The following is a 20,993-nucleotide window of genomic DNA, read 5'->3' as shown; positions in this document are numbered from 1 at the left end:
ATATTTTTATATATATATATATCATGCTCACTGGGGTGTCCAAGAATTGAGCGGCACTCGAGCTCCAAACCGCTTGTTCCCCATCAAGCCTTTATTAGGTACAAACAGCACGCATTTTCCAGTCTTTTAAAAAGCAGCAGACCGCTGCCTGACGCGTTTCGAGATCAACTCTTCCTCAGAGGCAGTGGCGGTCTGGAGAGGCATGTAAGACTGCAGCTTCCTGATATTTAATTGATCCGGCCTGGATGAGTCACACTTTGCAGCCTGGGAGTTGGACAACACAGTGAGCATGATATATATATATATATATATATATATATATATATATATATATATATATATATATATATATATATATATATATATACTAAAAAATAGTCTTGGCTAATGCCAGACCTAAAAAGAAGACTATTCCTTAACCCTTAATTCCTCAATTCTATCCCTAGACTTCAAAAACTAGTTTGGCAAAAAATTACTTTGTTAACATTTTAATATTTTGAAAGATAATTTAGCTAGCAGGAATGTTTCAAACACAGACCCACTGAAAGCATTACAGAATAAACAATTGAGATCTGGTTGCAGGGCTTTGAAGGAGATCAGCCCTCATTTGCCTCCTAATACAGACATTAGGTGAGCGTTTGTGTAGCACTGTATTCTTCTACGCACCCTCCTTCTCCCACCGTATTTCACCTGTATGCAGATGACACCCAGTCTCTGATCCCTCTTAGACTGAAGATCTAGAAGATGATATAGGCTCTCTTCAAGAAAGGAAAACCTCCCTTGCCCTGAAATTGAAACCTATGAAGGCTGAGTTGATCCTTCTTACAAAATAAATCCCACATGTCTATTGATGACATAAGCCGCTACTCTATTGAGATCTCCTCAGTTATGGTCCCTCATGCAAAATCCCTGTGCTTCATACTTTAAATTGCGGAAATCGCGTATAATGAACTTTTAACAACTTTTAACAATGTTTTACTATTTGTAAAGATTTTAATTAATCATGTACAAATAAATAAATACTTACTTACTTATAAATACCTCGCTTCATACTGGGTGGGTGTCTTAACGGTGGAACCCTACATCACCCAAATAGTTGGGGCTGCCAACTTCAAACTCAATATCCCCAAAAAAATGAACTCCATGTTTTCCATATAAGACTTCAGGACTACTGTCCCATTGTTGGCCCTCCCGCTTGTTCATAGGAACAATGCTGCACTATCAGATTGCTTGCCCCAGAAAAGGCTGTTCACCTCACAACTACCTAGCCAATCGCGGGTGCCAGGCTGCCTCACCCATTTATTTGTCAACCCCAGCTGGCTCCCTTTATGTGCTTGGATCACTTTCACAATTTGATGCCACAAGGATCTACCTTTCTACCATAACAACTAGCTCACTCTCCCTGCAATATAAGAAGCACAACCTGCTCAATGGCTTAAGATCAAAATGATATATCACGCTTCCTCTTGAGCGACCTGAGCCTGGAGCTCTGATAGGGATGAAATCTATCTGTGCCTCACAATTTTATCCTTCCATTTGTTTTTTTTTGTTTTTTTCTTTTCTTAGTTAGTTCTTCTGGTATGCCCTTTTCCCATTACAGTCTTCAGAAGCACTCTCTTACTATATGCTTTATTGTTATGAATTTCTATTACAAATGTAGCAACCTATTTAATATGTTGCCTTAAAGATGCCATATTTCTGCTAAAAGGCTTCAATGAGGCTCACACTTTTTCTTTGTTTTTAGGCAACAGGCATATGCAAAGCTCATATTTATATCAAGAAGGCAGAGAACCGAAGCAGCATCATTTCTCAGCAGTGCAATATTACCCCAGGTATGTAACTATTAATAATGGTACAAAGGTCAAGCCAGGTGCCTGGCTCTGTCTCAGCTCCAGGTTCTTTTTGACCCTTGAGCCCAAACAAAGTAAGTAGAGCTTTCATGTGGCTCCTGCCTGCAACCCACACTCTAACCTCATGCCACAAGAATTGAACACAAATGATTAACCTTTGATGTAAAAGAAGAAAGAGCAAGAGATGCCTATCTAGTGGGTGCATTGCACAATGTGAAACCAGAAAGCCAGGCTTGACAAAACTGTGATCTTAGGCAAATAATTCCTTTCAACAAGCTTTTGTTTTCTTCATTATCACACGAGAGCACCGTGAAAAACAAACGTTTAGGATGTGAAATATATATAAATCTCTTAATACACTGTAATATTGCTCCATCTATATTAAGTCTCTAGGGCAAATACAGGGTACACATGACAATTGACTTCCCACGTACTTCACTAATGTCATTGTGGTCGGAGCGGGTAAGGCCAGGCATGCACCTATGTTTATGTTTAGAAAGTGTTACTATTATTAGGTGCCTCACTGCAGTGAATATAATCTGATGTACTAAGGTGAAATGCTTCTGCATGTTAAAGAAATACACTTTTTTTAATTTTGAAGAAAAGTTATCATTTTTACATGATGTTTGTGATTTAAATGCAAGAGGTTTGCATGGCTCAATTCTTGCAATGGCTGTCAGGGCCAAGCCAGATCCTTGGCTCAGCTGTCCTGTTAATTTGTGGCTCGCTCATCTCTAATAAATGGCAGCCATACATATGGAAAACATATGTCCTCTGCAGTTGGTTTAGCAGTGCTCAAGTTGCATGTTACAAAGAGTTGCAGTGAACCACCTAAGCTTCAGGTAGCCTCTGTAGGCAGTCTTTGTGCCTCTCATTTTCACATGCCTGCTGGCTACTAAACTTCAGTAAACTAGCCATAACCCCTCCTAATGAATAATAAACTCTCCTTCTGGGTTACAATTCCTGCAATGCCACAACCTATCTAACCTATCTACTCCATCAGCTCCCACAAATCACTATGTCTCATTCTGTTTACCCTGTGCCTGATACCTCACAATATCTAATCTCCTCCACCCTATTTCCTCGCCATACTTTTTCACCACACTCTAATAATTACACCTAACTCCTAATAACTTGATAAATCAGAACTTGAAAATTAAGGAATTTACCCAGTTTACATACAGCACAATACTAACCCAATAACCAACAATTCTAATGAATAACTACTGGATTAAACTTTAACTTTGGGTTACTGATTAGTTCATAAAATGTTTGAATGCTTCGTCAGGAGTACTAAGTGCTGTGCCAATGCAATTAATTTAGAACTAAAAAAAATCCCAATAGGTGACACAAATCACATGCCATTGGGTGGAACAACAGAGATGCTGTCCAAGAGGGAGGGAGAGAGAGAGGATTGAAAGGCAATGCTACTTGCCTGAAGCTGACATTTTTTATGTTGTTCTTTAAGCTGAAGGTCCTGTGGTTTCTACACATTATACGTGTCTTGGATGTCCACATCCCATACCCACCAACAGTCAGGAGCTGGTGCCCATCCTCAAAGATGCCGTTAAAATATTCAATGACGGAAGCAACCAACCTAATCTCTTCAATGTGACAAATGTAAAGAAGGCGACCAGGCAGGTATGTATTTGCAATATTTGTATGTGTGCTGCTCAGTGAGTGTCCCTTTCCATATGTTTGGGGGCTATATGTTCTTTCTGACTGTGATTTTATGGTGGATTAATTGCAATGTCTTTTAAAATTGTCTATGTACACTTTTATGATTTCTATATGGAATCAAAATAAAGTTATTTGACTTGACTTGACTTGACTGAAAGGGATTGCATGTGTGTTCATGCGGGCATAGAGCCAGGGGTGAATCTACCAGGTGTACAGCAAGTACAGTGGCACCAAGGCCCTTGGAAGTGAGGGTCCCTCAAGAGCCCAGGTATGACTGTCCCTTCCTGCGGTTGGGTCAGTCTCCTTGCAGGCAGCTTGGATCCATGGTACCCTTGTTAGACCACTGAATAGACAGGCTACATTTAAGGGGTACTGCATGGATCATAGAGTATGGACCTGAGGGAAAGAAGTCACTCCGCCTCTCAATGATCAACACTGCTATTTTGGTAAACATCCTTTACAACGCGGTGTTTACACCGCGCGTCCTTTACTACGCAGCCATTACAACGCAAGTTGTTACTACGACTTGCACTGGATGGCGCTCTTGTTAAAGGAATAGTTTGATTTTCTATTCCAACACCTTTCCTACTGTTACGTGGGCTGGAGTTGGAATAGAAAATTAAACTAATCCACAATCCAGCGCCCTCCAACGCAAGTCGTTGTAACGACTTGCGTTGTAATGTCTGCGTCGTAAAGTACTGCAATGATTTTGATCGTGTTGTACTGACGTACATCCGCTATTTTGCACCACTAAGGTTTTGGTCTACCTCCCACCCTCTGATTCTGGACAATTCTTGTTACAGGCAAGCTTACTTTGCTCTATAAAATCTCACACACAAATAAACACAACTACTTTTAATAGCACATATTCAAATATCCATAACAACCAATCATTGGCAGTGCCAAAAGGTTTAGCATATGTATGAAAGGGCCTTTTTTGTTTTTAAAGTTTTAGGCACTCGGCAGGTCCTCATACAAGCACTCTGTCACTCATCTTTGCACGCATGCATCCATTAATCCATCCACAGACTCATTCTTGCATTCACCCTCTGACACAACCACAATAAAACACACACAAGCTCAACAATATACGGAGGATGAACTAAAAGAATACAAGTAGAAAGAAGAAAACATACTGTCATCTAAACACTACTACATATGCTTGCAATAAGTAATCTAAGCATAGCAAAGGGTGTCTGTACTGCAAAGGTATCGTAAATAGTCTCTTGCTTTAAAGTGGCCGCTGTATTTAGAACCAACGTGTTTGCTATCTTGGTATGGTAAAACAATGATATACCATGGACAACCGAATTCTATATTGGGCGTGTGGTTTAAAAGAAGTGGCTATGTAGGACGTGGTGCACTGCAGATGAAGTGAGCGGCATGCAGACAACCCGTTAGCACTGCCCGGAGAGCTGTAGTATCCTCTTAAGAAAAAATAAAAAAAATGGAAAAGCAAAGCAATAAAAGGGGAACTATATGAGGAGAAACTATCAAACTAAAGACTGGTCAACCATCCCTGACACTGAAGCGCACTAACTTTCAGATCATTTACACATATAATCATTAATACCAAAATGCACAGGGCAAGAAAGTCAATGACTTTACTGGACTGAACCATTACCCCATGCAGTTTGTTGTCATGAATGGAAGTCAGTGCTTAACTTGTAAAAGAATGAGTGCCACTTCCCGGGGCTCTGCTCAGAAGCACACGGCCAGAGCAATTGAAAGTTGGGGCACACAATACCAAGACGCGTAGTCCTGTATCCACCTCACGCCACTTTAATCCACTAACAGACACTCCCTGCCCCTTTATCTGTCTCCTACAGGTTTCTGCTTCTTCCTTTGTAACAGTGTTTCATCTTTCTCATTCTTTGACCTTTGTGTGTTTCTCCCTCTCTTGCTCTTGTAAATGTCTGACCTGAAAATATATGTGTCGGTCCTCAAAGTGAGTGCTGGTGGCCCCCACCGGCAACCATCAGCTCAAATTAAGCACTGATGGGGGGCATGGCCAGGGAGGAGACCCAACAATACACGTCTCTCCTGCGTTCTGCACAACAGGGCCCCCAATCCACCCCTAAATGGCAGGTTATCAGCAATAATTTCCCCCCTGGTCCTTCCTTACCTCAGGGACATGGCAGAGCCCAAGCAGGGGCCGTGGATGCACGGGAACTGGAGGGCAACAAGAGTGAAAATGAATCAGCCTTGGTGAGCTGAGGCGGCGGCCATCTTATGATTTCACCGGCCTACACATCAGGCTGCTCCGGAGGTAAGAGAGAGCCGTGCTGCCTGGCGGCGGCCCCCTCGCCCTGTTTCATGGGGGACGCGTGGGTTGAGGATCCCTTTCTGAAGCCTGCCGGTCCCCTTGCTGAGGTCCAGCGCCAAACGCGGGTCTAAGCACGAGGTAGGCTCAGGCCTAGGCTGGGTACGCCATCCTTGTGTTGTGGGGGAGGGGGGTTGGCTAGCTCGCTTACCCTCCCCCCAGAGTCTCCCTCCCCCTCCCTTCTTATCATGGGGGCAACGGATTGCTGGGCGTGTGTCGGCTCAGAGGTCAAATCGGGCCATGGCCGCACACGCTGTCACTGGGGGGTAGGGGAGTGACTTGCCCCTGCGACCTACCTTAAGTTTTGCTGGAGGTGAGAAGTGGCGCCTTAGGGTTTGGGGCGCGTGTGGGCTCTGGGGGCTCGTCGGGCCCAGGCCACCTGCAATCTATGATTTCAGATTCGGTACCTGCAAATGAAGGCAAATAATTGTTAAAACTCATATACAAGAATACTAAAATATCTTTTCACAATTTCAGACTAGCGGTCATGTATTGTGCTCCGGTGTATGCATTTAGCTTTTATGTATTGTTTATAATTTCTTTACGTAATTTACATTTAAGCATATTTTAAATTATTCATATTTTTCATGCATGATTATTACAGGTAGTAGCTGGGTGGAACTATGACATTGAATATACAATCAAAGAAACTGACTGCGTCAAGAATACAATTCTAGAATTAAATCCGGACTGCAAAATGGGTGAGGTAAGTAGATCATACAAGTAACACATGTTTTACCAATGATATTAGGAACCAGGGTAGGTGTCCTACATTTCTTGTGCTAGTGTGCTACAAAGGTTACAACATAGAATCTTAATATAGGGTCTAATTTAATTTTTGGTGGGAGTCCCATTTTTCAACCAGACCGGCAGAGTAAATTACGCTGTTGCCCTGGTAGAGATGCCACCTGCCAATTTAGAAATGACCACAGCTGGCAGTCATTTCTCAAGCATTGGCAGGAACACCCGTCACGGTGGTGCAGGGACCCGTCAACATGGTGGAGCCTTGCACCAAACAGTTTTATTTTTCTCGAAAACAAAAATTCTGATGCAGGATTTTCTTTTTGAAAATAAAAAAGATATTGTCACCCTCGCCATGGGAGTCCTCGCCCATGGTGGGGAGTGGGGTATTTTGTGTTTTTTACTGTCTCTTACGGAGTAGTCACCGTCATGGCCAAACTTAAAGTCTGCCCGCATTTACATTGGGTGGGCGGACGACTATGTTGGCGGGGAGGGAACAAGATCGCCATTGCAACAGAGTGCTCTCTCCGCAACATACAAAATTAGGCCTTAGTGTTTCTTAACCATGTTTGAAAGTCAGTGTAAAACTTTTTGTTTCACTTTCCTTCCAGGCACACTGAAGTCAACATGGCAAACTGTACTTAGATTAACCTCTGTCCCACCTACTCACACATGTTTATCAGCAAAGTCAAGAAACTTCTCGTAACAATGGTACCTACACAGGAGCATTGTAGGAATAACAGTGTCACTCGTGCACTTTTTCGATAGGGTGATTCTGATGCTAGGGCATAATCAAATCCTTAGTATCCCACTGCGTATGTGTTCTTGAGCCTCAGGTGCTCATGTTGTGGAGAAACAGCATGCTCCAATGGGTGTAATCTATTTTCACCCCAACTCATAAAGGAACACTATTATTGGGGTATCAATTTTATCCAGACCTACAGCACTAATGGGAAAAGTGAAGAAAAACTGTATTGAAGTCAAACAAAGTAGCTTTTACATTTCAAAGGTGACCACAGATTAATTACATGAGTACATGAGTTACCTAATTGTTTGCTTGCAAGCACAAAATTTAAGACCAAGAGAAGACATCTGAGATCTAAGAAATGTGATTATGTTTTGTAAGTTGACCAAATTTGCCTCTTTGGAGCAGGTTCAACCACCAGCTCAGCAGAATTGGTACCTATGAGTTGAGGCTGTGTGTTGTGGCTTCAGGCCATTGTGGAGGCCTGGGGAATAGCAGACAACAACTGCAAGAGATTGCACCCTTTAAAACCTATTAAAGTTCAGAATACAAATATGAATAGCAATGTACACAAAGAGGAGCTTCTGGAAACGTCTGCAGCCCCCAACAGACCCTTCTCTTTTGGAAGAACAAGAACTACCCTCTGAGCACTTCTATAAACAGATGACCTTGAATTTGTATACCTTTCAAGGAGATAACCTTGTGTAAACTCACACCTCTACAGCCTTGCACACATGGAGTTCTACAACCTTAGATAAGATTCAATGTTCAAGAGCTTGGTAACATCACTGATAGTTTTAAAAGTAGAGATGGTCTCTTGTGATCCCTTGATTGCATTATGTTGTACAATGTAACTGATTCCCTGTGACTTAAGTCGTCAATCCGGAATATGTCTTGTCTCTTGCTCCTGAATCAACATGGCGAATTTTGTTGATGATGCTTACTAAAAAGAATTATATGAAAAAAAGTAGAGATAGTCATACACAACCATGTCATATTCCTTTCTCAACCCTCAAAGATTGTGCTCTCAGTACTCAACTTCACAACCTCAACTTGGTCAAATTAGCATGATATAAAGTAATGATGTACCATAGGATTTCTTTTCTACGCTCATGTTGGGCAGTACAGGCCTCACCTGTCCTCTGTTTAACTCATCAAAGACAATCCTTAGATTGATGAGGAAACAGAGATTCTGACCTGTGTGATAAACCGCCTTTGACACTAGAAGGCACAAATTCTTTGCTTCGTCTATCGTTTTTCTCAATGGTTGGAACCAAAACTGGGTTTCTGGAATAATCTAATTTCGCCTAACCAATTTTATCCTCAACGTTCGAGTCATTTTATCAAACAATTATTCAAGGGACTTTATAAAATAACTAATTAACAGGCAAATATAGCTATCCAAAAAAATGGGCATGATTTGTCTTTTTTTAAGACAACACAACCTGAGGTGTAGCTGCTTTTTTTGTTAAACACTTTAATAAATAATAAGACCCAGACTAGAGGAGCACTCTTGTGAGGATTTGCGGGTATACAGTGTGGCCTTACACCTATACAACATTTTACCAATTCAGGATTATTTTTGTTTTTCTGATAAATAAAGGAGTTATACTAACACTGCATGGGTTGCATCTGTTAAGTAAATGTGAAGATAAACAGATGGATGCAAAGTAAAAAAAAACTCTGAGCATTAGTTAGAGGTTAGCAGTCTAGTTACTTGATCACAAAAGTGGTAGATATCATGTCCACCATGTTTAATGCTTGAATTAATCTCAGCCACTGGTAATTACTCGGGCTACAATTTAGTTTATCATGTTTTACAATCTGCTACCATAGACAGTGGCCAACCACCACCGCATCATCCTGACCCAATAGGGCAGCCCCATCAGAACTGCCATGCAAGGCCTGCTTTGGATTATAGCACAAGCAACATTTGACATGTATCACTTTGCTGGGCCTCATCAGTTCAGTTCACAAACTTTATTCGGATAACCAATGTATCCATAAAAGTGCAACAATAATTAAAAAGAGAACATTTAGCAATATATAATAGCAAGAATTGCAGTTGTATAAACACAATAACATGAAATTTTTGAGGTGGGCCTCATCATCATTCAGATGCATCTTATGTCCTATGGCACAGTGAGGCATGGGACCCATGTCAGAGCATATCCAATGCACTTAGGGCACCTCACTGAGACCAAAAAGAGGGTGAGGGAATGCTTGAATCAATCTCAGCCATCGGTAATTACTCAGCCCTTAATACAGCCCATAATATCTTTGCACTTTAGACAGGGAAACAACATGCAATAAATAAACAATTAATTTTCCCTCGTCATCGTCCGTCGAAATTCCCCTCCACCCGACCCCACCGCTATTACCTGCATGGGCGCGGCTGACTTCATCCCAACATGCCAGGCCATGTCCCAGCCGCATGCAACCCCAGACATGTGCCAGCTTTGCTGAGCCTTGTTGGGGAGATCCAGCTGGGGTCCTAGGGAGCTACAGGTCACGTCTGGAAATGCCCACCATTCTTATAAGGTCTCACTGGGAAAAACAAAATGTTGAGCCAATGGTAGTTACTAGGGGCAGAATTCCAGTCCAATTTGTTTTGCTCAATCGCAGGTATGCCTGTCTTGGGCCTGTCCTGAACGGGGCAGTCCAGCCAGATTTACCAGGAAAAGTCCCATCTGCATGGGAATACAAGTAACCTCGACACACTTCCGCCTTCGTGGGCCGAGCAGTTTGCACTGGACTGTTCTAACTGGAGCAGGACCAAGGCTGATTTGCATGTAATTGGTTCTTTTTTGTAATACCCCAGACAAGCTAGAAAACATTGGATTATTTTCATGCATGGTTCCAATCATTACGTGAAATTTCAGTCACCTGTTTTGGCCATTTGCAGGTCACTAAAATGCCACTGTAGGTAGAAATAATTATTGACTAGATATTGCAAAATTAATGGTATGGCATGTAAATTATTTACATTTCTGTTTCCTGTCTTCTCTGTGGCTCACTTGACAGTAAGCTCCATTTTATATTTGCTGACAGCTTTCAGGTGTTTGCAAGGCTGCTGTGTACGTCGCCACCAACGGAATCATAGCTGCAATTCATCAAGACTGCAAAGTAGAAGGTAAGATGCTAGACTGCATGAAGATGCAAGACTGTCCCTGATCCTAAAGAGGTCAGAAGATGCCAGCCATTTCTCTGTGGATGTATGATGGAACTATGCAAGCAATTACCACACGTGGCTTTACAACGCAGTCATTACAAAGACCGCTACACTACCACTCAAGCCTTTACCACGCATATGCCTTTACCTAGGGCCGGACTGGGAACAGAAACCGGCCCTGTCAAACTGCTCAGCTGGCCCCCCCTGAGGTGAGGGGGAGTGCAGCCGAGCAGTTTGCAACGGACGGTCTCGGCCGATTTTGTTACAGGGGGCATATATTGCTGACCCCCGTTACCAAAAATTACCCCCAGGGGCCCAAAACCGGCCCCATCCTAGCGGCCTACCAGGGAAACGCCGGTGCCCGCTATAGCCAGTCTGGCCCTGCCTTTACCACCAACGTTACAACAAATTTTGCGTTGTTAAAGCATGTATAGTTAAGGTATCTGCGTGGTAAAAACTTACCAGGTAAGGATAACCCCAAATGATATATATATATATATATATATATATATATATATATATATATATATATATATATATATATATATATATATATATATATATATATATATATATATATATATATATATATACTCTTAAAAAATCGCATAATTGATTGCTAAAGAATAACCATGTTGAAAATCAGGAACATGCAAATGTTAACATGTGCATGATCCTGATTTTCAACATTTCTGCATTTTCTCCTACTGTTTATTTGAGTACTTTTTCTATGTTGTTTGTAAAATTGTCTTTTTAAGGGAGATTGAGCACAATGTTTGTAATTTGGCTGTGACGAAGTCCCGAGGGGTTGAAACGTGTTGCCATTAAAAAATCTGCAAACCAACACGCTGTGTGCAGGCTTTTTAATCATGATGATTGCTCAGGATTTACTTTCGTTATATATATATATATTTTTTATATATTTATATATATTTAAATACATTTTGTAGTTCTTCACCCAAACCTTTCTTATGCAGTCAGAAAAAAGGATGAACATGCAGACCCAAAGTTCTTCGTGCCGTTTATTCAAACACCCTGCATCAATGCCACCATGACGCGTTTCAGTCCCACCTGGACCTTGATCACATGATAAATATATATATGTTTACATGCATGCATACACGCTTACCACCCATAAACCCATACCTGTTTTATTGTAAATACCGTCACTCTCGGCTTCAGGCCTCGTGTGATCTTTCCTCATTTACATGGGCCAGTAGTGGCTTGCCCGATAATGACCCAAGGCCTGACAATGTCCAAAGACTTCACCTCAAGTGACCTCTTTGTGCAGGGCTGGAACCGTTGCCCACCCTCCCTCACTCCCCACCTTCACGAAGAGCAGCAGATCCCAATAACGGGCTCCAGAGTCTAGAGCATCAGAAGCATGGCAGTCCACACTGCCGCAGGGCTCAAGAATGAGCGGCCGGTATCGTCAGGTGACACCACAGCTATCTCCAGCTCTTCAGTGGTGGTCGGCATGGGTCAGTGGCGGAGGACGCTGGCAAGTAGATGTAAGAAAAAAGGAAATAACTTACCTTCTCTCCGTTTCCTCACTGTGTCTCTCCTCGGTTGTCCCTCGCTCAACTGGAACAGGAGGAACACACAGGCTCCCAATCAGCCAATCACAAATATGCAATGTAGTTTTGTGATTGGTCTGAGTGCCGTGGTTTGGTGCTCAGACGCTGACTGGGAGCCTGGGCATGTTCTCCACGCAGGCTGTAATGCAGCCTGCATGGAGAACATGCAAAGTGTGCATGAATGATTGGCTGGTCTGAGACAGCCGGCCAAACATTCATGCTACAGTGTCTTCACTACTCCCCCTGCGTGTGTCAAGAGAGCAGCCCCACCCCGCAAAGCTGTCAGACATCAGGACAAAATAAAATTATAATAATGCAAGTTATTATCATTTTCATTTTTCCTTAACTTCACTGCTAAAAAGCAGTGGGGTGGTGCTCCTCCACCTTAACGGAGGAGCCGCCACTGCAGCTCTTCACTGAGAATTACAGCCTGCGCTGAGAAGAGAGCACAATTAAGGGCATTGTGTGTTGTACCGATAGCGCGTTATTGGATAGACCATCCTGTTCTGGATGTCATACAGATGAAGTGAAGAAGACCTGTACATCAAGAGCTGCAGTATTTTCTATGGAATAGGGTGCAAATCTAGAATATGGTGTTCACTTAAATGTGCTTTAAAGGGCTTCTAGGAGCTGTGTAATATACAGAGGGAATCGCCTACTGGCAGGAACCTCTGCACTTGGTGACTGGATTAGTTGGAGAGAAATAATCAACACTAAATATGTTTTGGATAAAGCACATAAATCCTCCTAGACTCAGTACGCGTGTTCAACTTGCTGCCTTCATACCAGCTCAAACGATTACGTTTGCACATTTTGGATTGTTTGCGCATCTTCCATTTAGTGGACATACGTACATCCGAACTTTTGGATTTGATTTATCATGAGAGCTTTCGAGACTGAGTCAGTCTATATAGTGAGTCTGTGGCGTCTGGGCAGATTCACAAGTGGCCGCGGTACTCCCAAAGAGTCCAGTTGATAAACGAACTCCAAACGTACACTTCGAGATTTCCCTTCGTAATTCAAACCAGTATGCATATAGCTAGATATAGGTTCTGTTTATGACTTTTGGCAATTCTCAAACCAACCTGGTATGATCTATATATATATATATATTTAGCAGTTTTATGTATCCCGAGTAAGCTTGCTGTCAGTGTCTTTATGGCCTAAAGATAAAGACATTTGTGAGGATTTTTATCTGAAAGTCTGTTATGAAGTTCTGTGATTATGCTAGTTAATTAGCTACCTACGTCATTATCATATAAAAACTCTTTATTGAGGTCATAACCATGGCAGCCAACCCCTTTAAGAATAGGAGCTACAAATCCACTGTGGAAGACCCCCCGCAGCATCCGCTGCCCCACAAACCTATCCTTTTTTGGGAAATTACCCTTAGACTAATCAGGAAACACCTACAGATGTGGGTGCATGCCTGTGCATTTTTCTAGATTCATAATTTGTACATTTTGCTCAAACCCACATTTGGATGAGAATAACATTTGCACTGGCTCAGATGTTTTATGAACCCAATCCAATATTCCAAAACAGTTGCTTGTAATACTGGACAGATGTTCATGAAATGTATTTTATCTTTCAGTTTCAGAAGTTGTACCAACCCCTGCCCTTAGGTGCCATGGTTGCCCAACGCCGCTGGAGACCAACAGCACAGAGCTGGTGGAGCCGCTGCTTCACACGATGCAAAAATTCAACGCGGAGAGCAACCATCCTTTCTTTTATAGGGTGACGTACATCGATGAAGCCACGAAACAGGTGTGTGGAAATTGTCTTGATGTGTTCGGTTTTACCCTGGATAAGCAGCACGTTGCGAGCTTTGGCACTCAGTCAACAATAAATATTGTGGTGTACACAAAACATAAACTCACAGTACAGAGGGCCCGATTCACAAAATTAACTTAAGACAAAATCCTAAACTTACTACTTTTGGTATTCACAGAATACACTTACTACTTTTGGCATTCACAGAATGGATTTACGACTACTAACTTTACGTCCGCACTCGGGCCGGAGATTCTGGTCCGTAGGTGGGACTTCCAGCCCGTAGGTGGGACTTCCGGCCCAGAGGTGGGACTTCCCGCCCGTAGGTGTGACTTCCGGCCCAGAGGTAGGGAATCCGACCAGTGGCAGAGATTTAGCTATGGCCGAAATCTCCACCTCCGGGCCGGAAGTCCCACCTACGGGCTGGAAGTCCCACCTCCGGGCCGGAATCTCTGCCTCCGGGCCGGAATCTCCGGCCGAGTGCGGACGTAAAGTTAGTAGTCATAAATCCATTCTGTGAATACCAAAAGTAGTAAGTGCATTATGTGAATACCAAAAGTAGTAAATGCATTCTGTGAATACCAAAAGTAGTAAGTTTAGGATTTTGTCTTAAGTTAGTTCTGTGAATCGGGCCCAGAGTGAATATAAATGTTTCCCTTACTTGTTCCAAAACAAGTTTGCAAGCAACTTCTGGGGATGCTCAAACATATCAAACAAGCTATGTGGCATTAAAGGGCCTTTTTTAGACTTTGGCCGATGGGTTGCATCGTCAAACTGTGACAGATATTGTTTCTGCTGTATTACAAGTGCCAGAGGCTTGAATGCACTTGTAATACAGCAGACAGGACATCCGTCAGGTTGGAGATGGAGTATCCCATCTGCCAGGCTCTAAATAAGACCCTAAGGCCCTGATTACAAGTATACGTGCCATTTAGTGCACTTGATAAATAACAATACTATAGGGTACGCTATTTGTCTGATGCGATAAATTGGAGCTATTATGAGTTTGTGGGGAATAACATGTTAAACACACCAAAATCTGCATGGTACGGTAAATACCATACATATTTACCCTGTTAAATTTTGGCAGGTTTGACCTGCCAAAATTTACAGAAGCTTGAAGTATTTAACGCATACGATACCTGCAAACTCGTAATTCCAACCCATTTGTAAACAGGGATTTATGCCTGGGCCGGAATTAACTGACCCACTAGTAATCAGGCTTTAAGTTTTCAAAGATGTCTGAAGGACAGGGTACTATCGTTAAGGTTGAAGGTTAGCAGCCCTCCCCACATTACACATCCCCCTCAGCGCCTAGTCAGAAAGTCAATCATCAGCCAGCCACTGATCCCACCCTCTAAGTAATCCTCAATGTCCCACTTCTCACTCATCAGTTACTTAAAGGTAGTCTTCATTACACTGTATCATAATCCTTCTTATCTCAGTCCTAATGTCTTGGGTGTGACCCACCCCTCGAGAAAGGCCCTGCACCTCTACTTAGAATGAAGCTATTCAATAGCTCCTTCCTTTCCTTGAAGGTCATACAAGGGTCACCTTTATATGTGCAACTTCCTGTACCATACATCAAGAGAGCAAAAAACATAAATTAATTAGTACAAATCTGTGCTACTGGGAAGCAAGAAGAGAGGTAGGACCACAATGATGGAGAGAGCAGAACTTAGTGCAGTGACATTTACTGCAAGTAATTAAATTAGGTGATTACCACTTCATCCCACTTCCTCCTTTCAGTCCTAACATGCAGACGAAGCAGTAACAACAATAGTTATCAATATCCAGAAAGGGACTGAACCCCTAAGGATCTGTACACATTAAAACATCTACTAAATCAATATACCAGACCCTAGTCGAGCTGAGGACTCTTAGGACGGGTTAGGGAATGTGAAAGGTGAGCCCCCCTCATATTTGGAGACATAATGGATGAATGTCTGACAAAAGATCAACAGACAGAAAATTGTTCTACAAAAATATCGACACAAAAATATTGAAAAAAATATATTGTTGTCAAAAAATATCGATGTTACAAAAATTGTTTTTAAAAATGTTTTAATAATAATGTAAAAATAAGTAAAAATTACATATAATTAAAAAAATTAGAGATATAAATATTAAAACATGTTTAAAAATAATAACTAATACATATAATTTTAAAATAATTATATATCTACTTATAAATTAATACATATACTTACTCCACATACTGCAAATGTAGGGAAAGCATTGGATAGCGTAGGGGTAAAAACTACTATTCCAACTCCAGTGAGTGCAACAGTAGGGAAAGCGTTGGATAGCGCAGGGGTAAATATTACTATAGCGTAGGGGTAAAAATTACTATTCCCACTCCAGTGAGTGCAACAGTAGGGAAAGCATTGGATAGCGTAGGGGTAAAAATTACTATTCCCACTCCAGTGAGTGCAACAGTAGGGAAAGCGTTGGATAGCGGAAGGGTAAAAATTACTATTCCCACTCCAGTGAGTGCAACAGTAGGGAAAGCGTTGGATAGCGGAGGGGTAAAAATTACTATTCCCACTCCAGTGAGTGCAACAGTAGGGAAAGCGTTGGATAGCGCAGGGGTAAAAACTTCTATTCCCACTCCAAAGAGTGTAACAGTGGGGTAAGCGCTGGATAGCGTAGGGGTAAAAATTACTATTCCCGCTCCAGTGAGTGCAACAGTAGGGAACATGTTGGATTGCGTAGGGGTTAAAATAAAAAAATATCAATTAAATCATTTTTTTTTAAATGTAATTTATAAAAAAATAATAATAAATACCAATAAATTAAAATTCATATTTACTTAAATTACATTAAATTACATCCCAAACTGTTCACCCTTTAACACACAACACACTACACATACAAAAAACACAATTAATGTAATTATCAAATAATACATTAATAACATTTAATAATAAATCAAGTATAATTAATATAATTATAAATTAACTAATCAATAAATATTAATTACCAATTATTATTTAATCACCAATTACATATTAATCAACAATGCATTAATTAACAATAACAATTTATCAATTATAATTACAATAATTAACTGATAACTAAAAATGAATTATCAAGTAATAATTAATTAACACCAAATTATTAATAAATACGAATAAATAAAACAATGTTATTAATTAATTTAATTTAATTACTTCCCACCCTATTTCCCTATAAACCCACAACCCACTACACATATAAAATCACATAATTAATGTAATTATCAGTTAATCACTCAATAAACATTAATCACCAATTAATTATTAAATAACAATTAATTAATTAACAATAAAAATGAATACATTAAATATAATTCATATAAATAACTAATTAATAAAAATAAATTACCAATTAATAATTAATTAACAATTAATTAATAATCAATATCAATTAATGAAAACATATTAATTAATTAATTATAATTAAATTACTTTCCACCCTATTCCCCTATGAACCCACAACCTGCTCTGATACTAAAATACAAAATTTACTTTAACAAAATTACTAATTTCTGAACATTTATTCTAAAAATTATGAAAATACATTAAAAAAAATATTTAACATACATACAAAATACATACTAAAATACACAACACTAAAATAAATTCAATATTATTAACAATGATATTTTTTGCTTACGATATTACTGACTTTGATATTACTTACTTCGATATTAAATAAAACGAAATTACTTACCTTGGGATCGATATTCTGGTCAATGATATTCTTGACTTCGATATTCTGTTTCTACAATATTAAAAACTTGATATTAATGTAGGTCGATATTAAAAAATCGACATTTTGACTGCTCGCCATAATGGAATGCATGAATGGTTTGTGATTACAAATATGGTCACAAACCATTGATAAGTTACAGCGGCGGCTCCTCGAGGGAGTGCTGCGGGGCAGTGGGACAGGAAAGGGGCAGGGTGGGGGGTAGTAAACTCCGGCGTACGGCCGAATAGAGTTAAGTTAATAAATAAATAAATAGAACGAATTACATTGTGCACGCTGCATCCATGCAGGGTGCACAATGTAATTTGTTTTATTTATTTATTAACTTAACTCTATTCGGCCGTACGCCGGAGTTAACTACCCCCCACCCTGCCCCGCCCCTCCCCACCCCACTGCCACGCAGCACTCCCTCGAGGAGCCGCCACTGATAAGTTATTGATCCCTGATTTAGGTTGGTAACTGGTTCCCAAAGGGGAAGCTGTCCCATGGGAATCCATGATGACAGCCTCGGGGGAGCTGGTGGTTGCTAGGACCACTGTCTGTTCTCCATTATGTGTTCCCAATAGATGACATGTTTTTTAAAGCAAGTCAAGTCAAGTCAAGTCAAGTCAAGTCAATAAATTTGTATAGCGCGCTACATACCCGGAGGGTCTCAAGGCGCTTGAGGAAGGGTGGGGAAATTACTTGTCAAATATCCACGTTTTAAGTTGCTTTCTGAATGCTAGGTGGTTCTGAGTAAGGCGAAGATGAGTGGGAAGTGAGTTCCAGGTTTTAGCTGCCAGGTAGGAGAAGGATCTACCTCCCATGGTGGTTTTGTTGATGCGAGGTACAGTGGCAAGGGCTTGGTTGGAGGATCGTAGCTGGCGGGAGGGGGTGTAGAAGGACAGTCGTGTGTTGAGGCATTCGGGTCCGATTTCGTAGAGTGCTTTGTGTGCGTGGGTTAGGAGCCAGAAAGTAATCCTCTTATTGACGGGGAGCCAGTGGAGGTTTTTCAGGTGGCCAGAGATGTGTTCTTTACGCGGTATGTCTAATATGAGCCTGGCTGAAGCGTTCTGGATGCGTTGGAGTTTTTTCTGGATTTTTGCGGTGGTACCGGCGTAGAGGGTGTTTCCGTAGTCCAGTCGGCTCGTGACCAGAGCGTGAGTGACTGTTTTTCTAGTTTCGGTGGGGATCCAGCGAAATGTTTTTTTGAGCATGCGAAGAATGTTGAAGCAAGATGAAGAAACGGCGTTGACTTGTCTGTTCATCGAGAGTGAGGAATCCAGGATGACGCCCAGGTTGCGTGCGTGGTCCGTCGGGATAGGTGCTTTTCCAAGGGCCTCTGGCCACCAAGAGTCATCCCAGGCGGAGGGGGAGGTGCCTAGGATGAGGACTTCTGTTTTGTCTGAGTTCAGTTTCAGACGGCTGTGCTTCATCCATTCTGCTACTTCTTTCATTCCTTCATGCAGGTTGGTTTTGGCCGTGTTCGGGTCTTTGGTGAGTGATAGGATCAGTTGAGTGTCGTCGGCGTAGGAGATGATGTTGAGGTTGTGTTGGCGTGCGATGGCCGCGAGGGGGCTCATGTATACGTTGAAGAGGGTGGGGCTGAGTGAGGACCCTTGGGGTACGCCGCAGATGACTTCAGTGGCCTCTGACTTGAATGGTGGGAGGCGGACTCTCTGGGTTCTTCCGGTGAGGAACGAGGTGATCCATTCCAGTGCATTTCCATGGATTCCGACGTTTCTGAGGCGTTGTAAAAGGGTGCTATGACAGACCGTGTCGAAGGCTGCGGAGAGGTCGAGGAGGATGAGGGCGACTGTGTCTCCATTGTCCAGTAGAGTTCGAATGTCGTCTGTTGCTGCAATGAGGGCGGTTTCAGTGCTGTGCTTGGCTCGGAAGCCGGATTGTGAGGAGTCGAGGGATTTGTTGGTTTCGAGGAATGCGGCGAGCTGGTTGTTGACCGCTTTCTCGATGACTTTGGCCGGGAATGGAAGGAGTGAGATAGGGCGGTAGTTTTTGAGTTCGGTGGGGTCAGCTGTGGGTTTCTTCAGGAGGGCGCTGAGTTCGGCATGTTTCCAGCTTTCTGGGAAGGTTGCGGAGTTGAGGGAGCAGTTGATGACGTCTCGGAGGTGCGGTGCTATAATGGAGTCTGCTTTGTTAAAGATGTGGTGAGGGCATGGGTCTGTGGGGGATCCTGAGTGGATAGAGTTCATCAGACGGATGGTGTCCTCAGTGGAGATTGGCTTCCAGTCATTGAGGATGTTCAGGGGGGGTGGGGGTCCTGTAGGGGTTTGGGTGGGTTGGTCTTCGGGTCGGTTGTCGAAGCTGTTGTGGATGTCTGCAATTTTGTTGTGGAAGAATGAGGCTAGGGAGTCGCAGAGGGCTTGAGAGGGGGTGATGTCGTTGGAGTTGGCCGAGGGGTTGGTAAATTCCTTGACGATGTTGAATAATTCCTTGCTGTTGTGGGCGTTGTTATCTAGTCGGTCCTTGAGAGCGGCTTTCTTGGCATTCCGGATCAGTTGGTGGTGTATGCGGGTGGCGTTTTTGAAAGCGTCCTTGGTGCTGGTGGTTGGGTCTTTTTTCCAGGTCTTCTCAAGGGAGCGGCAGAGTTTCTTGGATTTCTTAAGATCATCGTTGAACCAGGAGGCCTTCTTGCTGCCTAGTTTGATTTGTCGTTTTTTCAGTGGTGCTAAGGTGTCGGCGCTGTTGGATAACCATTGGGTGAGGTTGGTGGCTGCTTGGTCTGGGTTTGAGGAGTGGGCTGGGGGGTTATGAAGAAGCGATGAGGAGATCTGGTCGATGGTGATTTTGTTCCAGTTTCTTTGCAGAGTGGGTTGGGGGTGGTTGTTGGAAGTGGGCTTGTTGTAGGTGAAGTGAACGCAGCTGTGGTCAGTCCAAAGGAGATATGTGGTGTGGCTGAAGGAGACATGTTTGCTGGAGGTGAAGATAGGGTCGAGTGTGTGACCTGCGATGTGGGTGGAGGTGGTGACAAGTTGTTTAAGTCCGAGGTTGGCGAGGTTGTCCAGAAGGGTGGTGGTGTTGCTCCTGTCCCTTTAATGGACAGGGGCTACTTAAAAAAATGTTTCAAGTTTTAGAACACAAAGGCAGGCATGGAGGTCTGTTGTCCCCTGCAAGCCTCTATCTCTGAATTCTCAGAAAGTTACAGCAGGTTGCAAATTACAATCTTTCTCATTTAGATATATTAAGAGGCTTCTTCTGCAAACCTTGTGAGTCGACAATTTGCAATTAGACCTACTAGTACAAAGGTTGCTCCGCATATTGCATTGTCAATCGCAAGGCAGTGTGCAAATTGTACATCCCTGGGTAGTAAATGGAAATAGTACATTAGACCTATGTTTTTATTGGCAAATTAAAGTATCAGGAAGACTGAAGTCATGGT

The 20,993-nt window shown here is 42.2% G+C and overlaps 1 protein-coding gene across 1 annotated transcript in view; it reads left to right on the top strand.

Annotated features, from left to right (window-relative positions):
- KNG1 (kininogen 1) overlaps positions 1-20,993 on the top strand; it is a 60,504-nt gene that overhangs the window by 12,319 nt on the left and 27,192 nt on the right. The window contains exons 3-7 of the mRNA XM_086944352.1: positions 1,745-1,832; positions 3,319-3,491; positions 6,458-6,559; positions 10,391-10,472; positions 13,683-13,855. Of these exons, the coding sequence (XP_086800478.1) occupies positions 1,745-1,832; positions 3,319-3,491; positions 6,458-6,559; positions 10,391-10,472; positions 13,683-13,855 (618 nt within the window). The remainder of the gene's footprint in view (positions 1-1,744; positions 1,833-3,318; positions 3,492-6,457; positions 6,560-10,390; positions 10,473-13,682; positions 13,856-20,993) is intronic.

The sequence above is a fragment of the Lissotriton vulgaris genome, chromosome 11 (genome assembly GCF_964263255.1).
Source record: "Lissotriton vulgaris chromosome 11, aLisVul1.2, whole genome shotgun sequence".
Classification (NCBI taxonomy): Eukaryota; Metazoa; Chordata; class Amphibia; order Caudata; family Salamandridae; genus Lissotriton; species Lissotriton vulgaris.
This window is presented reverse-complemented; position numbering and strand designations above follow the sequence as displayed.